Genomic DNA, 21,281 nt, shown 5'->3' on the forward strand with positions numbered 1-21,281 from the left:
ACACCTAGTCCTAACCACGGCCTTAAAACAGGGGCTTGGAATTCCATAACAATGGTCTAGAAAGGAGCAGGGAATGGGCCTTTCAAGCCTGGGATAATCCACAATGGTTTTCTCATATTTTGGTCTCAAGGACACTTTACTCTTAAAAAATCAAGGATCTCAAAGATTTTTTGGTTTATGTGGGTTGTAGATATCAGTATCTCCTTTATTGGAAATTAAAACCTATAGGATGCTTCAGTGGTATTTTCATTTCTAGATTGAAAATCTGTAATAATTTTTGGCTCTCAAAGAGCTCATGATATCTATACTTAATATTTTCCATTTTTTTCTCTGTAAACTCTGAGTGATTGGTGTCAAAATGATGCCAACATTTAACTGGCATCATGATGCCATATGAGAATGTTGTGTTGCAGAAGGTGCATGACTGACATCCATAAAGCTGAAGGAAAGACAGCTTTCATCATAGTTTCATTTTTTATTTACAGATTTGCCAGTTGATTTGGAATAGATTACTCCTTTCCAAGAGCCAAAGAGCTCGCTATGTATGTACATTTCAGTATCTTTAAATATAGAGTTTACAGCTGTAGGTTGGGAAAGCAAGTCTTCTACACTTTCTTCTTTAAATGGACAATCCATCATGCCCCACATCCCTTTTATTCAGCATGGGTAGCAGGGTCATGGACATGGCACCGGTACCTCAAGGGAGGGAACCAAGATGCTCCTACATGATTTTTTTTACAACTGTTTATTGACGTATAATCTAGATTCAGAAAGGTGCACAAATCATCAGTACAGCTTGATAGCTGTTCACACATAAAACTCCCTATTCAACCAGCATCCAGGTCAAGAAATAGAAATAGAACGATACCAGCTCCCCAGCTTGCCCCAGCCTCCTTCTCAGTCACATCCTCCCCAAGAGTATCCACCATGCTGTTAACAGAATGGACGATTAATTTTTAAACTTTACACAAATAGAATCACACAGCATTAAGTCCTTTATGTCTGTTTCCTTTGCTCAATATTTTTGTGAGATTTAGCTATACTGTTTACTTGGCTATTCTAAATGCTGTGTAGTAGCCCATTTTGTGACTGTAATGCAATTTGTTTATCTATTCAACTGTTCCTGGGCATTTGAGTGGTTCTCAGTTTGAGGATATTAAGAATAATACTGCTCTAAACATTCTTGTCCAGCTTTTTCAGTTTGCACAGCTGTTCTTTTTTGTTGGATATATACCTAGCAATGGAATTGCTAGTTTATAAGGATGCATATTTTTAATTTTAATAGATACCACAGTTTATACCAATTTAAACACCCAACACCAGTGTGTGAGAGTTGTTTCCTCTCTAATACCTAGTATTGCCTGCCTTTCTAATTTTAACCTTTCTGCATATGTGTCCTGATGTAGCATTGTGGTTTTAATGTTTGATGTCTAATGAAGCAGAGAATCTTTGCATGTTCCAATTGGCCATTTCCTCTCTGTGAAGGGCCTGTTCAAATCTTTTGCCCATTTTTGTGTTGGGTTGCCTGCCTTTTTTTCCCTCTTGGTTGGAAATGTTCTTTATATGCATTGGATATGCACTCTTTGTCAGATGTAATCTTGCATGCGTTTCCTCTCCTCCCCACCCACCCCTGGTAACTCTTCAATGCCACCTCCTACTAATTTACCTGTTACTTGCTCCTGTCCAGCCACTGGACTTCCTGTTTCTGGAATATGACAGGCCCACCTCCACCTCAGGGCTCTGCACGAACCCCTCCTTCTGCCCAGAACGTCCTTCCCCAGAAATCCACACAGCTCCCTTCTTCAAATCTTTGCTTCAAGGTCACCTTAGTGAGGCCTCCCCGATCTCCCTACTTGGTCTTGGAACACCTCTTACCCATCCCATCACCCCCATTCATTGCCTTTTACTTTTTAAAAAAGCTTTGTATTATAGAAATTTTCAAACATATACAAAATGAGAAGGAATAGTATAAATACTCTCCCTCATGTATCTGTTATCCAACATCAATAAGTACCAACTCTTATAATTCTTTTTTATTTATCCATAAATACTTCAGTTTGCATTTTTAAATAAGTACTTTAAAAAAATCACAGACACCAGGACATCGCCAAATTTAACACATCAACAGTATTGTGTAATACCAGTCTGTATTCAAATTTACCAGTTGTCTCAAAGACATTTTGTTTCAGTTATGTTTGAATAAAGGTCCAAACAAGGTTTGAAAAACTAATCAATGACTACTTTTTTACCATTTATTCTAGGCTTCAAGATCTATTCATTGTATCTTTTAATTTTATTTCAAAAACCTGAGAGATTATATGCTTTTCAGAGGAATTGTGAGTACATGTTCTGGAAAAGCAGAAGCCAAAGTAAAAATTAGTTGCAAATATGATCTTTCTTCAATATCATGATTATCCAGACTATTTATTGGAATGCAGAGCTACAGATGATGTGCCAAGATTCTCAATTCTTGAAAATCCAAGTGAAAAAATAATTGTAATCCCCAGAGTGGATAGCTTCAAAGTTCATACAAATGTGCTGTAGTGTGAAAAATATGTCAATAAAAATAATCAAATATGCTCTAATCTTCATATTAAGAAAGAACAGTGTAATGAAGTTCACAATTGGGAAACATGACTATTTCAAGAAATTAACTTGCATGCATTAAAAGATATGTATTAAATTCTTATTGTTCAAATCCAAGGTCTACATTATGTGCAGCTATTCAAAGGCTATTAAAACTAATAAAATGTTTATTGATATTGCCTTAGACTGCCTTAGACATAGATTTACACAAGATTTTTAAAGGTTATTTTGATATGGGCACAGAGTAAGGCAGCAGAGATGAGAAGAAAGAAAATACATTACACTGAGAATTAAGAGATTAAAGCATTGGCATATTCTCTATTTTTAACCAGATACTTTATATTCATGACGTTGACAATTATTTGCCTCAGCATCCTTCTCTAAAATGAGTTTAAAATCCTCACCCTATTGTTTTCATAGGGGGTAAACTTTCTTTGTAAAGAAAACTTCTCTAAAGATACCAGTAACATTTTCCTTCCAAACATATCATTTTTTTTGACAAGCTGTTTTCAACAAATACAAGTGTTTTCTAACTTACTCCTTTTCTTTCCTTTTCTTTGCAAAAACTATAGATACGCACATTTAATTTTGAATTGAAAAGAAAATCTCGTAATGTTGAGTTTTCAGTACATGGTGCGTTTGGTGGCTATAAACATTGAGGGAAACATGGCCTTCCATATTGGAGTAAGGTCTTTCTTCCCAGCTGCGGCCACATCCAAGTGGATTTCACCATTCTCTCCACACACCAATTGAAATACAGTGTTGTGGAGTTGCAGCAACTTTAGAGACACCCAGTGTCCTCATTTCAAAGTTCAGCCAGCTCCACTGAAATCCACAAACAGGATGGTACTTCACTTGACTTTCCAAAGTACTTCCATATAAATGTTTCTCTCTCCCTTCTTTCTTTCACAGTCAATTTTCTCTCTTCTTCTAATACCTAAGAGAAATGAAAGCATCTCCATCCAGACTTATAAATGAATATTCATAGCAGTGTGACTCAGAAGAGTCCCACACTGGAAATAACCCAACTTTCTATAAACAGGTGAATGAATAATTGAAATGTAATCATACAAAGGAATAGTATTCAGCAACAATAAAGGGAATAAACTATTGGTAGATACAGCATCATGGATGAATCTCAAAAATGTTATGCTTAATGAAAGAAGCCAGAAACAAAAGAATATGTAGTGTATGATTCTGTGTATATGGAACTCTAGAAAGTAAAATTCTCAATCAATAGTGTCAGAAAGCAGATCAGGGGTTAATGCAGCCAGAAGAGGGGTAAATTATCTAGAGAAAGGCTCAAGAAAATGTTTTGGGGGTGATGCAAATGTTCTATAGTTTAACTGTGATGATGGTTTCACAGGCACATACGTTTGTCAAAACCTATCAAAATATAGACTTAAAAACAGATGTATGTTATTGTATGTAAATTATCCCTCAATCAAGTTGTTTTTAAAGTTAGCCTATTATATTTATTAAATACATACAGTAAACAAAATCAAGTTTTAGTTTATATTTTGGACTTTAGGAAGAAAAGAAGAGAAAAGAGAAAGGCAGGAGATAAAAAAATAGAATACAGATCAATTTCAGGCAGGTTTGAAATTGTGAAATGAGGGGAGAGTGAAATAGTTATTTGATTTGTTTATTTCTATTTGAGGGTCTTTTGTGTACTCAGAAATACAAAACCATTGCAATTATTTTTGCCCTCAGAATTTTCTTTCCCCTGAGTAATATTATGCACAAATTTCATTTCATAGGCTTTCATGCAGATTTTCATATAAATACATATATTGGGGAAATAATGTTTCTTTGCCAATTTCTAACACAGAAATTACATAATACTAGGCATAAAAAGTTATGTGGTTAAATACTTATTTTAAATTCCATGCCTAAAGACCAGAATCTCTAAATTCAACAAGCTCTTCTAATTTCATCAGCAGTTAGTCTTGTGGAATTCAGAATTTGGCACCAGAAAACCACATTATTCCACTGACAATTAGATAACGTGGTCACGTCCTTAGAAAGCAGCAACATTAAACTTCAGAAAAAATGAAACTAGAAATTATGATTTTCCTTAACAGCATGTGTATTTTTTTCCTATTATCCACCATCCCCTCCTTTTCCCCAAGCTGACTAATTTTCTATCTAGTGTTCAATGTTTTCAAGGCATTTAATTAGCTTGAATGCTTAAAATTCTTCAGAGCCTTATTTTCCTATTGACTTTAAAACAATATGGGATTTGGGTATGTTAACAAAGACATCACAGTGCTTTTTGCTTTTCACAAAATTTAAAATGGAAAAAAATATGTTCAAGTACATTTTTTGTTATCTAGATACAGCACGTTTCACTCAAATAATAAAAACCAGTTTCACCAGAAGCACAGAAGAAAGTAAGTACTCTACTTCCAAGGAGTTATTTAATGAATGAATTGAATGAGTAAATAGATGAAATAGGAGAAATAGTGGCAATTATCAACAACAATGAGGTTTGATTCCACACAATCTTAGTTATGTCAGATGCATTTATTCAGGAAAAAATGTTACCACCTCTTCCAGGAACTGTGCAGCATTGCCCATTGGCACTGCTGACAAGGGACCACAGAAGCCACAATCTGGACTGCAGGCAGCCTGTTTAGTTAGTGTAAAAGAGAGCAGTTCCCTAGCTGGCTAGGGCAACAGGGGTGTTACCAATGGTTTTGCTGGCATTAAAGTAGCAAGGGTGAAAAACAGGAATTCTGTTCTACACATTCACAGTTGCGTGATGGCAGGTTATTCCTAGGAAGCCTGTTTCATAAGCCCTCACCTTCTTGGGGTCACCGAGGACATGGTGGGTAGATTCTGGGAGTTTTCCATGATTTTAGTAGGACTAATACTGAAACCAAGCAGGACCCTCTGGGGCTCCTGGGCACTGAAGCCTTTCTGTGTTTGGTGTTTGCGGAGAATAGGCTTCAGCCTCCATGACCTTCCCTGAGTTCCAAAGGGCAGATTCAAACAGTTGCTAATCAGGGACGGGAGGGGGATGCAGAGACAAGGGAGGAGCAGTCAAGAAACAATAGTGCAGCCTTGGAGCAGGGTTCTGGTTCCACCTTAAGGGATACACATAATAATATCTTTGAGCTCTTATGCAGAACTAAAGCCCCTACCAAATGGAAGATGTTAACTACTTGATTCCAGAAAGAAGGTCACAGTTTGATAACCTCAAGGACCACAGCTCATCAGGAGACCACCTGAGGCCAGGTTTAAGGAATACAAGCCCTGCACACACCCTGATCCTTATTAGCAACCCTGCCCTTGAACCATTGCTATTAAACTCCTCACCAAATCCCCCCCAGGTTGGGACACAGTTTCTGAGGGCACCAGACCGTTGTGTCCCCCTTTGCCTGGCAAATCAATAAAGCTATTCTTTCCTACTTCACCCAAAACTCTTTGATTTCAATTCAGCACTGGTGCACAGAGGCCAAGTTTTGGGCATCAATATGTTGATGTTCTTTTCCCCTATCCCCTCTGCCTCTGTCTTATCCTTTTATCCTCAGGGCCACTGGAACGGCATTTAATTAGCTTTTCCACTTCCAATCTTGTCTGGTTTCATCTATTCTCAGTGCAGCCAGAGTGTTTTATCTGCAATGCACACCTCTTCCTGCTATTTCCTCATTACAATCTTGAAAGATTCTTTGGTATCTGCTTTCTCCTTCCCCAGCCCTTTTCCCATTCCCTATATCTCTACTCTTATCTTTTGCCACCCTCAACACCAGCTATCCAAAACCTAAAAATATAGAATGACTATCACTCCCATGGAGCTGTGTTCTCTGGTTGGAAGCCTCGAAGGCAAGGCAGTGATCCCAAAATGTCTGGTGGAACCTCAGCAAGGGAATTTTTTAAAGCTCTCCTGGTGATTCTAATGTACAGCCAGGGTTAAAAAACACAGTAACTTAAACCCTTTGTTTTAAAGATTAAAAAAACAAATTCAGGGAAGTTATCAGATTTATCCAAGGTCACATATCACAGACCACTCCTTAACTTTTTTTTCTTTTGTCAAAATGACTTATTTCAAAATTTCACTTTAAATTTCACTGTATAAGATCTATAGATACTTTTCAAATTTGATTTAATATTATTTTGAAATGGCAACTGAACTGGGGACACGACAGAAAAACCTTGTTGCTGCTTGTCATTCTCGCTTATTCAGAATGACACTCCAGTCAGCTACTTTAAGTTGTCCTTTTGAAATCTATTTACTCAAAATTTCTCTGTGAAACCTACCTTGGGGAAGGCAGAACCCAGGCATAATTTAGTGAGTAGGAACAGTAACGTTCCTTATTTCAAATGTGTTATGCGGGGCAAAATAAGATTCTATATGTAGCTTTTAAGATAAAATTTTGTTAAAACCTTTGCAACTCCATTTTACTAAAGTACAGGTTTATTCCTGGTCTTTGTAAACTACAGACAGACTGTTCATTTGAATTTCCCTCTGTCTCCCCATCATGCCTCAGAGCCTTCGGAGATTAGGCTCTCAGTGTCTCAGCCACAGAGTGGGTACTTCGCTGTGTTGACAGCTTACACCATGTACTGTACCAGACCATACGATGTGCGGTTTGACTCTTCACTGTAATAACAATAAGGACAGTTTTCTACCTGCCTCAGACACAACACAGCTGAATAGCAGCTAAGGGGCTGGATCTACAACTGAGGAATCCCAGGAGGGAGCTTCAGAACAGCTTCCTGACAATAAAGTTACCACTCTGAAGCTATAATCAAAGGTCCTAGCCAGAGCACTTTAAGTCAATAAACTAAATCATACCAAGGTAAAGCAGATAGGCAAGATATCAAAATATAAATGGCTTCATGAACTCTGGCTTAGGTGTTCAATTTATAAAACCCTTGTGATTTTTTTTCTCCTTTGGAATAATTAAGGTTTTAAGGATATAAATCTAACTATGCATACAAAACTGAGAAAATGTTCAGGCTAAATATACACAGTGATAGTTTATATGATTAATATAATGAGAGGAAGTTATCATAGCTTATTTCTGTGTATGTGGGTATATATGTATTTTGCTGCCCTCTACTGGGGATAAAAAGAATGATATGCAGCTCCATCTCAATTGAAAATCTCTTCATGATGGAAATGAAACAATTACCCGGTAAAGTTCTAAGAACCAAGGATAAAATACAGTTGATATAAATATAGCTAATAGAATAAAATACAGATAAAATAACTAAAGACTATAAACCCCAGGGGTTTGCTGATTTTTTTCCCACCTAAATTGTTCCCACTTTACGTTTTAGACCAGGATGAATCAAAATCTGGTCAAGAGAGCCTTTACTGAGAATTGTTGTTATCCTTAAGACTCAGTGTTTCATTCTTAATGGCATTGAATCAAATTAACTTTATCAGTGTTAGTTGCACAGATATAAAATGTTTTGAATAAGTTTTTTAAATATTTCATCTCAAAATTTGCTAATCTCACATTTTCTGTGTGGCTCTGGTAGATGATCAGAATTTATTCTATGGATTAATATTTTTGTTTTATCTCATTGAATCCTCATAATCCTAATCCTTACTATTAGGTAAGTATTATTAATATTCCTTATTTAATATATGAAGAGACTGAGGCACAAAAAGATAAATACATTTTCTGAAGGCTCCTACTGGAAAAAAACAGTGGGAATTTGAACACAGGCAACCTCACTATGGAAGCCATGCCCTTTTAACTACGCTAAAAGGCCTTGCATGTAAGATGCTGGTACACCATTATGGTGAAAATGTATTTGCAGGACAAAACCATTCACCTTTTCATTCTTAAACATCAGTGTTTTATGAGTTAGTCTCGAATTTGTACAAGGCAAAAATATGTTAGGACACATATACCATGATAAATTACAGAAATATTTCATCTTGAGTTACCAATTTTAAAAGCAGATACTGAAAGTAAATACGATTTATATTCCCTAGTGATTCCTCTGTGCATTAGTGACTAATCGAATCTTGGAGACAGAGTTTTGGGTGAAGTAGAAAAAAATAGCTTTATTGCTTCGCCAGGTAAAGGGGGACACAACAGGCTCATGCTCTGAAAAACTATGTGTCCCAACCTGGGAGGATTTGGTGAGGAGTTTTATAGCAATGATTCAAAGGTGGGGTTGCTGATAAGATTAGGGTGTGTGCAGGCCCTGTACGCCTTTAAACTGGCCAGGTGATCTCCTAATCTTGATAAGCTTCTCTGGTTCCTTTCATCTGGCCTCAGGTGGTTTCTTGGCTGCTCTTCCCTTGTCTCTGTATCCCCCTCCCTTCCCTGATTAGCAACTGCTCAAATCTGCCCTTTGAGACACAGGGAAGGTTGTGGAGGCTGGAAGCTGTTCCCTACAAACAAGAAATAAGGAACACGGAAAGGCTTCCGTGCCCAGAAGCCCCACAGGGTCCCACTCGGTTTCACTAGTTTTTGTTCTCAGTTCTCCAGGCCTTTTCTAATCCCCTAGACTTTGCTCATTTTTATTCACTTGACATGACTTGGTGGGCTGCTAATGTCTCCTGGCCTTTCAAATCTCAGTTTATAACTATTGCTTTAGGGAAGCTTTCCCCACACTCATCTGTTTTATGACTTGGGCTCCCACACAAAACACCACACATGGGGTGGCCTACACAATAGAAATGGATTTGCTTTTAGTTCTAGAGGCCAGAAGTGCAAGATCAGGGTGGGTGATCTTCCTGGCTCTTTTTTTTTAATGCAATTTTTAAAAATTGAAGTATAGTTGATTTGCAATGTTGTGTTAGTTTCAGGTGTACAGCAAAGTGATTCAGCTATACGTATGAATCTATTCTTTTTCAGATTCTTTTCCATTATAGGTTATTACAGGGTATTGAATATAGTTCCCTGTACAATACAGGACGGCCTTGTTTGTTATTATTTTATATACAGTCGTATGTGTATATGTTACTCCCAAACTCCTAATTTATCCCTCCCCCAACCTTTCCACTTTGGTAACTATAAGTTTGTTTTCTATGTCTGTGAATCTATTTTTTTTTTTTTTTTTGCTGTACCTGGGCCTCTCACTGTTGTGGCCTCCCCCGTTGCGGAGCACAGGCTCCGGACTCACAGGCCCAGCCACTCCGCGGCATGTGGGATCCTCCCGGACCAGGGCACGAACCTGCATCCACCGCTTTGGCAGGCGGACTCCCAACCACTGCGCCACCAGGGAAGCCCTCTATTTCTCTTTTGAAATGAGTTCATTTGTATCATTTTTGTCTTTCTGTGTCTGGCTTACTTTACTTAGTATGATAATTCCCGGCTCTTAAATCATCGCCTTATCACTGTGTGCTCACGTGGTCTTTTGTCATATGTGTGCATGTGGAGAAAGAGGGATTTCCCTCTTCCTCCTTTTATAAAGCCACCAATCATATAGGATTAGTACGCCATCCTTACGACCTATTTAACCTTAATCACAGTCTAAAAGCCCTACCTCCAAACAGGATCCCATGAGGGTTAAGGCTTCAATATATGAATTTGGGAGGAACACAATTTAGTCCATAGCATCACCCTATACATTTCTATAGCACTTCCTCCTTTCTTAGAATGTATAGCAATCACATGTTTTCCTACCTGTGCCTCATTAGACATGAGTGTCCTCAGACCAGACCACATGACTATGTCACCATTGTATCCCTGGCCCAGTCCCAGGCATTACATGGCCATGTGAAACAGAGCAGGACCCTGTGGGGCTCCTGGGCATGGAAGTCTTTCTGTCCCCCATCTCTTATTTGTAGGGAATAGACTCCAGCCTCCATGACCTTCCCTGAATTCCAAAGGACAGGTTCAAACAGTTGCTAATCAGGGAAGGGAGGGGGATGCAGAGACAAGGGAGGAGCAGTCAAGAAACAATAGTGCAGCCTTGGGGCAGGGTCACCTTAAGAGATACACATAATAATGTCTTTGAGCTCTTTACAGAACTAAAACTCCCAATAAATGGGATATGTCAGCATTCTTCATTCCAGAGAAGACCCCCTAAGGCCAGATTAAAGCAACCAGAGAAGCTCATCAAGAGGCCAGATTAAAGGAGTGTAGGCCCTGCACACACCCTAATCTTATCAGCAACCCCACCTTTGAATCATTGCTATAAAACTCCTCACTAAATCCTCCCAAGTTGGGACACATAGTTTTTCAGGGCATGAGCCTGTTGTGTCCGCCTTTCCCTGGCAAAGCAATAAAGCTATTTTTTTCTACTTCATCCAAAACTCTGTCTCTGAGATTCGATTTGGCACCAGTGCATAGAGACCAAGTTTTCAGCATCACATGTGCTCAAAGGTGGTCGAATGAACAAGGGGCAGAAGGAAGTTCCTATTCTGCCCCTTCACCAGGTCTACCAGGAAATGCTGTAATTACCAGGAGTAAGTTGGTCAGGTCTAACAAATATCTGGGGCTTTGCTGGAGACAGAACATCAAAACAAGCCTTAAGCTAATTCAGCTGCTTAATGTATGGGCTTCAGTCGCCTCCAAGGTTCTCATCAAAGTCACAGAAGGACACGTCATCAGTTAAGCTAAACTCTGATGACCAGCCATTCCTGGGCCAGGGAGCAGATGCTGTACCCATCCAGGTGAGGAGCACCCAACCCAATTTCTAAGTTCTTATTTCATATGAATCAGTGATTTAAAAATAAGGTAAATAATTTAATAAATTATACCCATTGAATAAATGACCATGTCAAATGGATAATATACTCAAGAATCAGTTAAAATTAAGTATAAAAAAAGACACTGCATTCAGGCCTGTACAAAACTTTATTGTACTTTGAATAATAAGCAAAGTAAAAAAATTTAGAGCATGATAAAGATGGAATATCTCAAATTATGTTCCTTACAAAAGCATTAAATACAGTACACAAAGACTGTTTATAATATTTTAAAGTCTGCTAAAAATATCAAGACATCCTAGGATTTGTGGAGTTACCTTTCCTGTCAACTAGAGCATTGATTCCCACTAGCTTTGCTATAATAAAAGTTAACATATATGAATGTACACATGTAATAACTGAAATGGAAAATGAAGGCATGCAACAAACATTCCAATTACTAAGCAAGTATGAAGAAGAAAGTCTTTTTGGTATTTCTGAACTTACAATTCCTTTGAACATATCGACCAGGTCCAGTGAAACTTTTTTTCCAGAATGTTCAGAGGTGATATTCAAAACACTGAACAACCCCAACAGTCCATCACCACTGTCTGGTAAGCACAGACACTGGAGTAAGGGCTGATATGGCAATACGGTCTGTTCCCAAACCGAATATCAGCCCTGATCTCATCTCCCATGTCCAGATGCACATTTGGACTAATGTAGAAGTGTGAGCTATGAGCTATGAAACATGAAATTCACACAGACAGGAAGTTGAACTCAAATACTCTGCCGCATGGAGGCTGAATGTGAAATTTTTCACAGTGACTGAAACTGACTGGCTGACAGGCAATGGTGTTTTTTTATATTTGACTTTGACTAAAATGAATGGACTTACAAGAAACCCTTGAGATTTAGTTAATGCTACTAATCTAAAGGCTCTGAAGAACTGAGGAGCCTTTAAAATCGGTATATGTGACCTTTTCTATATTTTTCCTTAAGGAAAGAAACAATAATAAAAACACCGAGGTACATGAGTTTCTTTTCAAGGGATTACTGTTGTTATCTTCCTGAGATGCAAAGACCACAAAAGAAAAGCACCATGCCTAGGCTGCTGAATGAGGCATCAGACACTAATAGTTTGGTCCTTTTCTAAAGGGATCTCTTCTGACAATGACACTAAAACACAGTGATGGATCACAGATGCCCGGGGGTCCTGGCTGCCCTTGGATTCCAGGTTTTCCGTGGTCTCCGTCTTTGCCGGGGAGACCTGGGTCTCCTGGAGGACCTTCTTTGCTTATTCCAGGGGGGCCCTCTGGACCTAGGATGGGACATTAGCAATACATGAACAGATGAGTTTGGTTTTGTTGCTGACACAGCTGAATCTGCAAAACATGTAAACTGGTAAAAAGACTCCCTTGAAACTTTTACGTATTTGCACTAAGGTGAAAAGAGGAGGTATCCTCTTGCTAATTCTATACACCTTCCATTTTGAAAAGAACTATCCAAAAGTAATTTTTGTACAACTAGGCCAAGCTATGTTAATATGCAATCATGCTGCTGGTGAAGACACAGAGCTAACATTCTAATATTTCAATTTGTGGATTGTCCAAACTATTTCTTCCTCTCAGCTTATCTTTTGCCAATATTATTATAAATTAGTAGGTAATATATCAGTAAGCTAAAACTCTAATAAAGCCACTTTTGTGCCATATTTGTAGTCAAAATGACTATTTCCATTATATATATATATCTATATATATATCTATATATTTTAGTTTCCACAATGAAATACATTGTCATTACCATAGTATACTAGTAATCAATACACAGAGGTATTATAACACTAATTTGTGAACCATAACTTAGTTCAATTAGCATGTTCAAAAAAAGAAAAATTAACTCAAGATATTGGCCTTTTAAAGTTGATGACCCAAAATAACAAAAACAAAATATTTAGGTTTAGGGATGGAGCAGAGTGGACTGGGCACTTTCTACCACTAATACTTCCTGCTACTACTACTAATAAACATTTATTCAGCACTAAACTACAGTTGTAGGTATTGTTCAAAATGCTTTACATACAAAGTATTAAATCATTTGATCCACCCAAAAGCCTTGAGCAGTAATAACATCTAAAATAATAATGATAGTACACATTTATTGAAAACATAACTTTTTCATGCACCGTTCTGATAGCATGACATGTATTAATTCATTTAATCTTCCACCAATGTCATGATGCAAAAGACATCTCATCACTATTTTACAAATGAGGAAACTGACACACGGAGAAGTTAAATAATGCAGCTAGCAGAGGCTGGCTTACAAGTCCATCTCAGCATTATTCTGCTTCCCTGCGAATCATAAAGATTAAAGGTGATATACACTAGGTAAGCCTGGGCGACTTGGAACCATCTGAGAACTATTCTAAGGAGTGGTATTCTAAGGAGTCTAAATGATAAGTGAGAGAGAATCCTGAATGATTAATGGATATAATATAGGATAAAACTTCTAGCAGTTAGAGCTCAATGTGTTGAATGTGAATCACTCAAAAAAGGAAACGAAAGTCTTGGTTTCAAATCTTTGGACAGAGATTTATGATGATTTTCTTAACGTAAAATGTGCAGCAACACTTATGAGCATCATCAGTTCATACCTGGGGGACCAGGAGGACCTTGTACTCCAGGGTACCCAAGCCCTTGGCTCCCCTTTGCCCCATTTCGTCCTGGTAAGCCTGCAGAGTGTCAGAGAGGGGAGTAAGCTTACTTTTCCCATAAAATCATTTCCTCCTAGATTGTTTCTTTCAAAGCTGTTAATACACACATTAAAAGAAAAATAAATCTTTAAAAATTAGCCAGCCACCTATTTATTATTATTAACAGGACACAGAATTTTTGAAGTGAAACTTTATAAAATGATCAGTGGTCTAGAAAAACTTAATGAAGATTAAATATTAAGAAAGGAAAATGGTTTGGAATTATTAGCTCTTTTTGTTACTCATAGTTGTTCTTTTATTACTTTGATGAAACATCTAAATTGTTCCTATAATATTAAATTAAAAGGAAAGAATTATCAACCAACGTTTCACATAAATATTCAAAAACAAAGAGCAGTAAGTTGTGGGCTATTAGGAAGTTTGGTCGCAAAACATCATTTTTCTTATAGAAATTTATAGAAAACAATTTTGAATATGGTTACAGAAGTTACCAAAGTCAAAATAAAGGAAATGGTGTCTGTGATGTTCTATTTAAAGACCTAATTAGACTCAAGCAAAATTTCTAAGTACATTGTCAACATTTTCTGATTTACAGGTTCACATGCTTCATAACGTTGACCTCTCTCTTGACTTTAGGATATTCTTTCATGAAATAGAATGACTGTTCTTTAACTCAGTTGACAAATTATTTAAAGACTTAGGGATAGAAAAATTTTTTGTCTTCAAGAAAACAAACAGGAACTCTTGCCTGTTAAATAAGTTTAGGATGTGAATACAAAAAATACCCTTTTCTGTTATTTATTTGCTTACACATACAAACTAAGTACCTTTTAATCCTTTGGCACCTGGGCGTCCTGGAGCTCCCATTAATCCAGGAACACCATCTCTTCCTGGCAAACCAGGGAATCCTTGGGGACCTTCTGGGCCCATGGGACCAGGTGGCCCAGGAATACCAGGAGAGCCATGCTGGGACTGGCAGTGATCACAACTCTGAATTCTTCCACTTTGAAGTAAGACAGGTAGCTGGGCTTAAAAGCAAAGAAACCCATCCCTTATGTTTAAATGGTGAATGGGCATTAATAATATCACTCATATTTTTTCTAAATTTACAGATACATATCTCTTGGCCAATAATTTCACTTCTAGAAATTTAACTATGGAAATATCCATTGCTCTGTGCAATAATTTTATTGTGGCAATTGCTTCAAGTAAGGGAAAAAAGGAAGTGCCCCTCTAAAAGAAACTGGTAAATTAAATTATAGACATCATATTTTGAATAAAATTACCAGAATTATGTCAGGGAAGAAAATTTAATCAATGGTGAAATAATGATAAATTGCTTTATTAAAAAGGTTACAAAGGGTACATATAATATTTTACCTTTATAAAAATACTTATCTGGAAAATAAAAACGAGAGGTTGATAAATGTCCTTTATTTTCTTCATCTTACTTATATCTTTTATAATTTCTACAAAGAATTTGTATTACTTTTGAAATCTGAAAGTTATTAAAATCTCTATGTTGGAGACTTACCTCTTAATACATCAGTGCAAACTTGTCGAATAAACTGTTCTGAAAATTCTCTCCCCTGCATCAAATTATTAAGGGTTATAACATTGACATACCAAGTAAAAAGCAACAGAAATATGAAAACTGTGAAAGAAGCAGAATACATACGGGCTTCCCATCTAGTCCTGGGGGTCCCTGAGGACCTGCTTCCCCGGGTTGCCCCTGGGGACCCGTAGGCCCCATCAGACCATTCACTCCAGATTCTCCTTTGGGTCCAGTGGCACCTCTGGCACCAGGCTCTCCCTTTTCACCTCTCTAAAAACAAAAGAAATCTTCAAAATTTCTATTTAAATATTTCAGGAGGTATAAATGCATCATAAAAGCCTTAAGGATATGGATATGAAAATATATAAACATATAACTAAGTTATATAGGAAATTGTTGGGAAACACCGTAATTGATCAGGAAGGAAATTTCATATTATATTAAACTGTCATTTATCCATCCATCCAACCCTACAAATAACCACTACCTAGTACATATATTGATTAAGCAATATGCATAGTGCCAGAGATACAATGATGAACGTGACACAGTCTTGTCCCCAAGGAGTTTAAATCCTAGAGAGATAGATGTAGAAATACACAATATTCTTCATTGAGAAACATGCAGAAAAAAATTAGCTCCTAATTTAGAAGAAGAATCAATATTACTGGCAAATATGTAACATTTCATACCTAATTCAGTGAATCTACATATTCTGAAAATCTCTATTTAGGAACTACTAAAGAACATGAAAGATATTTTCTGTTTGTGATGTCAATAGCTAGATTTATACAGTATTAAAAATCAAGCCATGAGGACTGAACAGACAGCATAATACATGAAGAAACATACCTCTCCTTTTGTACCATGATGGCCTTGAATTCCCTTTGAAAATTAATAGGGAAAAAATAAATAAATAAGTAAATGTGCAAGCTACAGTACTAGCAATGTGGCATGCACCCTTTACCACACATTTAATCAAACTTTAGTTTTCAGTTTGGATCTATGTTCATCGGTGATATTGGCATGTAGTTTTCTTTCTTTGTAACATCTTTATCTGGTTTTGGTATCAGGGTGATGGTGGCCTTGTAGAGTGAGTTTGGGAGTGTTCCTCCCTCTGCTATATTTGTAGTGAGGTGGATGGACCTAGAGTCTGTCATACAGAGTGAAGTAAGTCAGAAGGAGAAAAACAAATACCGTATGCTAACACGTATATACGGAATCTAAGAAAAAGGAAATGCTCATGAAGAACCTAGGGGCAAGACAGGAATAAAGACGCAGACCTACTAGAGAATGGACTTGAGTATATGGGGAGGGGGAAGGGTAAGCTGGGACAAAGTGAGAGAGTGGCATGGACATATATACATTACCAAACGTAAAATAGATAGCTAGTGGGAAGCAGCCACATAGCACAGGGAGATCAGCTCGGTGCTTTGTGACCACCTAGAGGGGTGGGATAGGGAGGGTGGGAAGGGGAAACAAGAGGGAGGAGATATGGGGATATATGTGTATGTATAGCTGATTCACTTTGCTATAAAGCAGAAACTAACACACCATTGTAAAGCAATTATACTCCAATAAAGATGTATAAAAAAAATCGATCAGCAAGTAAAACACTCTCTGTAAGGCCATTCTTTAAATATGGAAGTTTCTGAAGAAATGCAGGGGTTTCTACCAGACAGAATATTACAAATGGAGCCAGAGTAAGAGGAAAGATAAAATAGTAAGCTCTCTGGACTAGAACCAAATGAGAGCTAAAACTGAAAACAGCTGTCATCTGAGAATCCACTAGGATGATTTCATGAGGGAAACATTCTCTTGGACACCATTCACAATGTGAACGCCAGAAAAATCACACACGTGCAGCCCTTGGTAGGATGACAGTTAACTAGGACTTTGTTTACTTTGAGAGATTGGGACAACTATTCAGCTGTTGAGAGGCAATGGCTGTTCTGCTCCCCCGCCCCTACCCCGCCCCCTGCCATTCTCCCTGTAGACTCAGTTCCTGGTGGTGGAAAACGCAGCTTCCAACACACCCAGGACAGAAGCTTTCTAGGGAACCCAAATCCTGCCTTGGGGGAGCAGACTTCCTCTTTTCCTTGAGAAGTGAGATAAAAGAAAACAAGTTAGGGGAAACTTGCAGAGAGTGTCATCTGTCAATCAGTGAGCTAACCAAGTTGTGAACTCAAAATCCAAAGAAAATATCCTTCTATCAGAGAGTTACTGTGAATAACAATTTGGGGTAAAAGGCCTGGGTTGCGGAGGGTGATGGATGAAGGGGTGAGGGTCCTCCTATGAGTAGAGCTGTTTAAAGATGCTGTGTGATTAACTCAGGGAAACAGAGCAGGTCAGAGGGGAATAGGGACAGAGCTGATTGTCACCCAGTGGTGTGAGTGGAGTGAAGGGACAGGAAAAGGAAGACCTTTTGTATTGCACATAACTGTACGTAGGCAAACTCTGTCCATTTCTCCTTTCAGTGATTCTTGCTCTGAAGTTCACTTCTAAGTTCTCAACTTTTTGACATGTAACACTCACCCTCCATCTTACACAGCCTTGGGGCCATGTACTTTCAAAGACTGCCCCCCACACCAATGGTCTCCCCCATTCCTCCAAGTGAGGGACCCAGAGACCCCTGTCCTTGGAGACATCACCTCACAGTTTTATCCCCCTACCTCCAGAGTCAGTGTAATCACTGAATCTTTCTCCCACCCACACTCCCTAATCAGTTGGATGCTTTTCTTTTTTTTTTTCTTTTTTTTGTGGTACGCGGGCCTCCCACTGCTGTGGCCTCTCCTGTTGCAGAGCACAGGCTCCGGACGCGCAGGCTCAGCGGCCATGGCTCACAGGCCCAGCCGCTCCGCGGCATGTGGGATCTTCCCGGACCGGGGCACGAACCCGTGTCCCCTGCATTGGCAGGCAGACTCTCAACCACTGCGCCACCAGGGAAGCCCAGCTGGATGCTTTTATTTGTCCAATATGGCTCTGACTGAACCTACATGCCACTTGGCAATCTCACCAAAACATGGCTTCATGAGGAGAGTTTAGTCAAGGAAGAAGCAAGGCAATCTTATTATGTATCTACTGCACAACACAGTTCCTCAAGATGGCATTTTAATTCATCTCTAGTGTAGTAAATTATATCTTTGAACAAACTAGAGGGAAACAAGGACATTCCTTCACTATGTATGGCCTCAACTACTCACATTTCAAGGAGAAAATCAAAACTCAACAGTAGGTACAGAGATGCTGCCATGTATGGCTGCCTTGGGCCAATACTACTCCAAGAAATGGGTGGAACTGTCTACCTTTAGTCATTTATTTGGTCAGAAGAAAGCATTGAAAATCAAGTTTCACAGCCACTGAGAGTATCAGCATGGGAAAATGAAAATATAAATCAAAAGATTAAAGTTGTGATCACCATCACCACTAGAATTCTCATCCTTGGGCACTTAGAATGCAGGCTACATCTCCCCTTCTCCCCACCCATTTTTATTTGCAAGTAACCCTCTCTCAGTATTGTTCATTATGTGATTCATTATTTCATTTTCCATAAAAAAAAATACCTGTGGCCCTGGAATCCCTGGTCTTCCATTCTCTCCCTTTTGACCCTTTAAAATTGAATAAATGTTATTCATTAGTTTGCACACATATGATGCAATCACATATACAACACAAACTATGTACTGTGCTGTCATCTAGAAGAAAGGTCACAAGAGCAGTGATGCAAATATGTAAAATGATGTAAGAGAAGAAAAAAGAAGTGAGAGGAACGTCAACCGAATCTTACAGCTAAAATGGATAAAGACAAGGAACAAACTACTGACTTTGGGGAACATGTAAATAATGTTAGACAGTTGAGGATGTTCTGCTGAGTCCATGTTCACAGCATGAAAATAATTTAAAAATCCAGTGGCTGTGGTCATTTTCTTAATTTCAATGACATTATTCATGTTCGGTGTTGATTATACACATGACGGCAAGAATATCACTTGAAGGACATTTTTAAATTAAAAATATACTGTAAAATACATTTTGAATGAAAATCTTTAAGTTAGGACAAATAGAGAAAAAAATTAATAAAGATATAAACACATTTGTCCATTCAATTAATATTTTGGGACATCCTCCTTGTATAAGACATTGGGCCAGACCCTGAAACTCTAGTATTTCATCCCTATGTTGAACAGGATAATTAGCAGTTTCTAGCAAAACATACACCTAGATATACAATCAATTAAAGATCTAGTGACTGAAATTGTAAATCACTCCTGCATAGAGGTTTTTTCATTTACTTACTTACATCAATGAATTCCCAGGGGCCCTATTTGCTGTAGGGACACTGTTGCAGTGTCCCCATGTTGCCTTCAAGTTGCTTACTATGTGGTGCAAAAGCTAAGCAATTAATCTCTTTAATAAGCAGTTAAATTCTAAATTTCAAAGTGCTAAGATACTAAACCTTAACTGTTCTCAACACATGAACAAACTAACGTGACATGATAAAGGTGTTAGCTAACCTTACAGTAGTAATCATATTGCAATATATAAATTGCACCTTGTACACCTTAAACTTACACAATGGTATATGTTAATTATATCACCTTAAACTTGTACACCTTAAACTCGTACACCTTAAACTTACACCTTGTACACCTTAAACTTATACATTATTATATATTAACATTGTGCCATGTATACCTTAAACTTATACAATGTTGTATGTTAATTATATCAATAAAAATATATACAGCTAAATTCTATTGGAATTCTATTTAAAAAAGAATAATGAAAATACTGTCGATAAGGATGCAGTGTATAATTATATATCTGGAACGGATACTATTGGGACATACAGTGGGGCATCTGATAAAGAGGGTAGGAAAAATGACTCCACCTTGAGTGCAGCCCTCAGGGATGTGTAAGTGGTACCCAACTGGAGAAGACGGGGGTGTGGCAGGGAGAGAAGACACAGGACAGAGGTGTATAATTTCTTCCAGCTAAAGCAGCAGGGCAGGAGCAGATAATAGTGGGTAGACTGGCAAAGAGATAAGACTAAAGAAGATTCAGTCCAACAAGGAGGCACTTTATGGGCTGGACTTTATCTTGAAATGTGTGTGGAGCATCACTGAAGGACTCCTAAGCAGTTGTGTAACTTAGTTACTGATGCTGGTAAAAGTGTGGGGGGAAGGTGTGGACTGAACTCAAGGAGACTAGTTAGGATATTACAGTCACCCAGGACCCATGACAAGAAATGAATGGTCAGGACAGTGGGATGGGGGGGAAGGGGCTTAGTTCAAGTTTCATTGTCTGAAACAGTGTTCAGACTGTGACCTTAGCAGATTTTGATGCTATTATTACCTAAATTTGAAATTTCCTTTTATGCCACCAGATATTCTGGAGCTTTCAAAGTTCTGCGAATTTTGCAAAGTGTTTTACGTAGCAAGACTCAGCCACTATAGCTGAACTTTTTTTTTTTTTGGCCACACCGCACAGCATGTGGGGATCTTAGTTCCCGACCAGGGATAAAACCTGTGCTCCCTGCATTGGGAGCACAGATTCTTAACCACTGGACCATCAGGGAAGCCCCTATAGCTGAGCTTTGTAATCTTAAAAACATCATTAAAGTACTGTCTGGACACTTGATTTGTAATTGATGATTGGAAAAGTCTTACATTTCTAGAGCTTAAAAGACTGAAAGACCAACAGATATAGTTTATTCCTGATCAGTGTGTCACTGATTCAGCTAGCGGCGTCCTACTCACGGGTCAGGGTTCAGTTAATGAAAAAACCATCTGAGGGCTACTCGGACTGAGGTGAAA

The 21,281-nt window shown here is 38.2% G+C and overlaps 1 protein-coding gene across 2 annotated transcripts in view; it reads right to left on the minus strand.

Annotated features, from left to right (window-relative positions):
• Positions 1 to 11,351: 11,351 nt before the first annotated feature.
• The window catches only part of COL21A1 (collagen type XXI alpha 1 chain), a 127,454-nt gene continuing 117,524 nt past the window's right edge, over positions 11,352 to 21,281 (minus strand). For both annotated transcript variants that reach the window (XM_029243160.1, XM_029243161.1), the window contains 7 exons: positions 19,029 to 19,073; positions 16,318 to 16,350; positions 15,589 to 15,735; positions 15,445 to 15,499; positions 14,738 to 14,938; positions 13,851 to 13,928; positions 11,352 to 12,512 (listed from right to left, as the gene is read on the minus strand). In XM_029243160.1, coding sequence (XP_029098993.1) covers positions 12,325 to 12,512; positions 13,851 to 13,928; positions 14,738 to 14,938; positions 15,445 to 15,499; positions 15,589 to 15,735; positions 16,318 to 16,350; positions 19,029 to 19,073 — 747 coding nt within the window. In that variant the 3' untranslated portion in view covers positions 11,352 to 12,324. The remainder of the gene's footprint in view (positions 12,513 to 13,850; positions 13,929 to 14,737; positions 14,939 to 15,444; positions 15,500 to 15,588; positions 15,736 to 16,317; positions 16,351 to 19,028; positions 19,074 to 21,281) is intronic.

This window comes from Monodon monoceros, unplaced genomic scaffold, assembly GCF_005190385.1.
Source record: "Monodon monoceros isolate NGI ecotype Baffin Bay Population unplaced genomic scaffold, NGI_Narwhal_1 Super_Scaffold_3, whole genome shotgun sequence".
NCBI lineage: Eukaryota > Metazoa > Chordata > Mammalia > Artiodactyla > Monodontidae > Monodon > Monodon monoceros.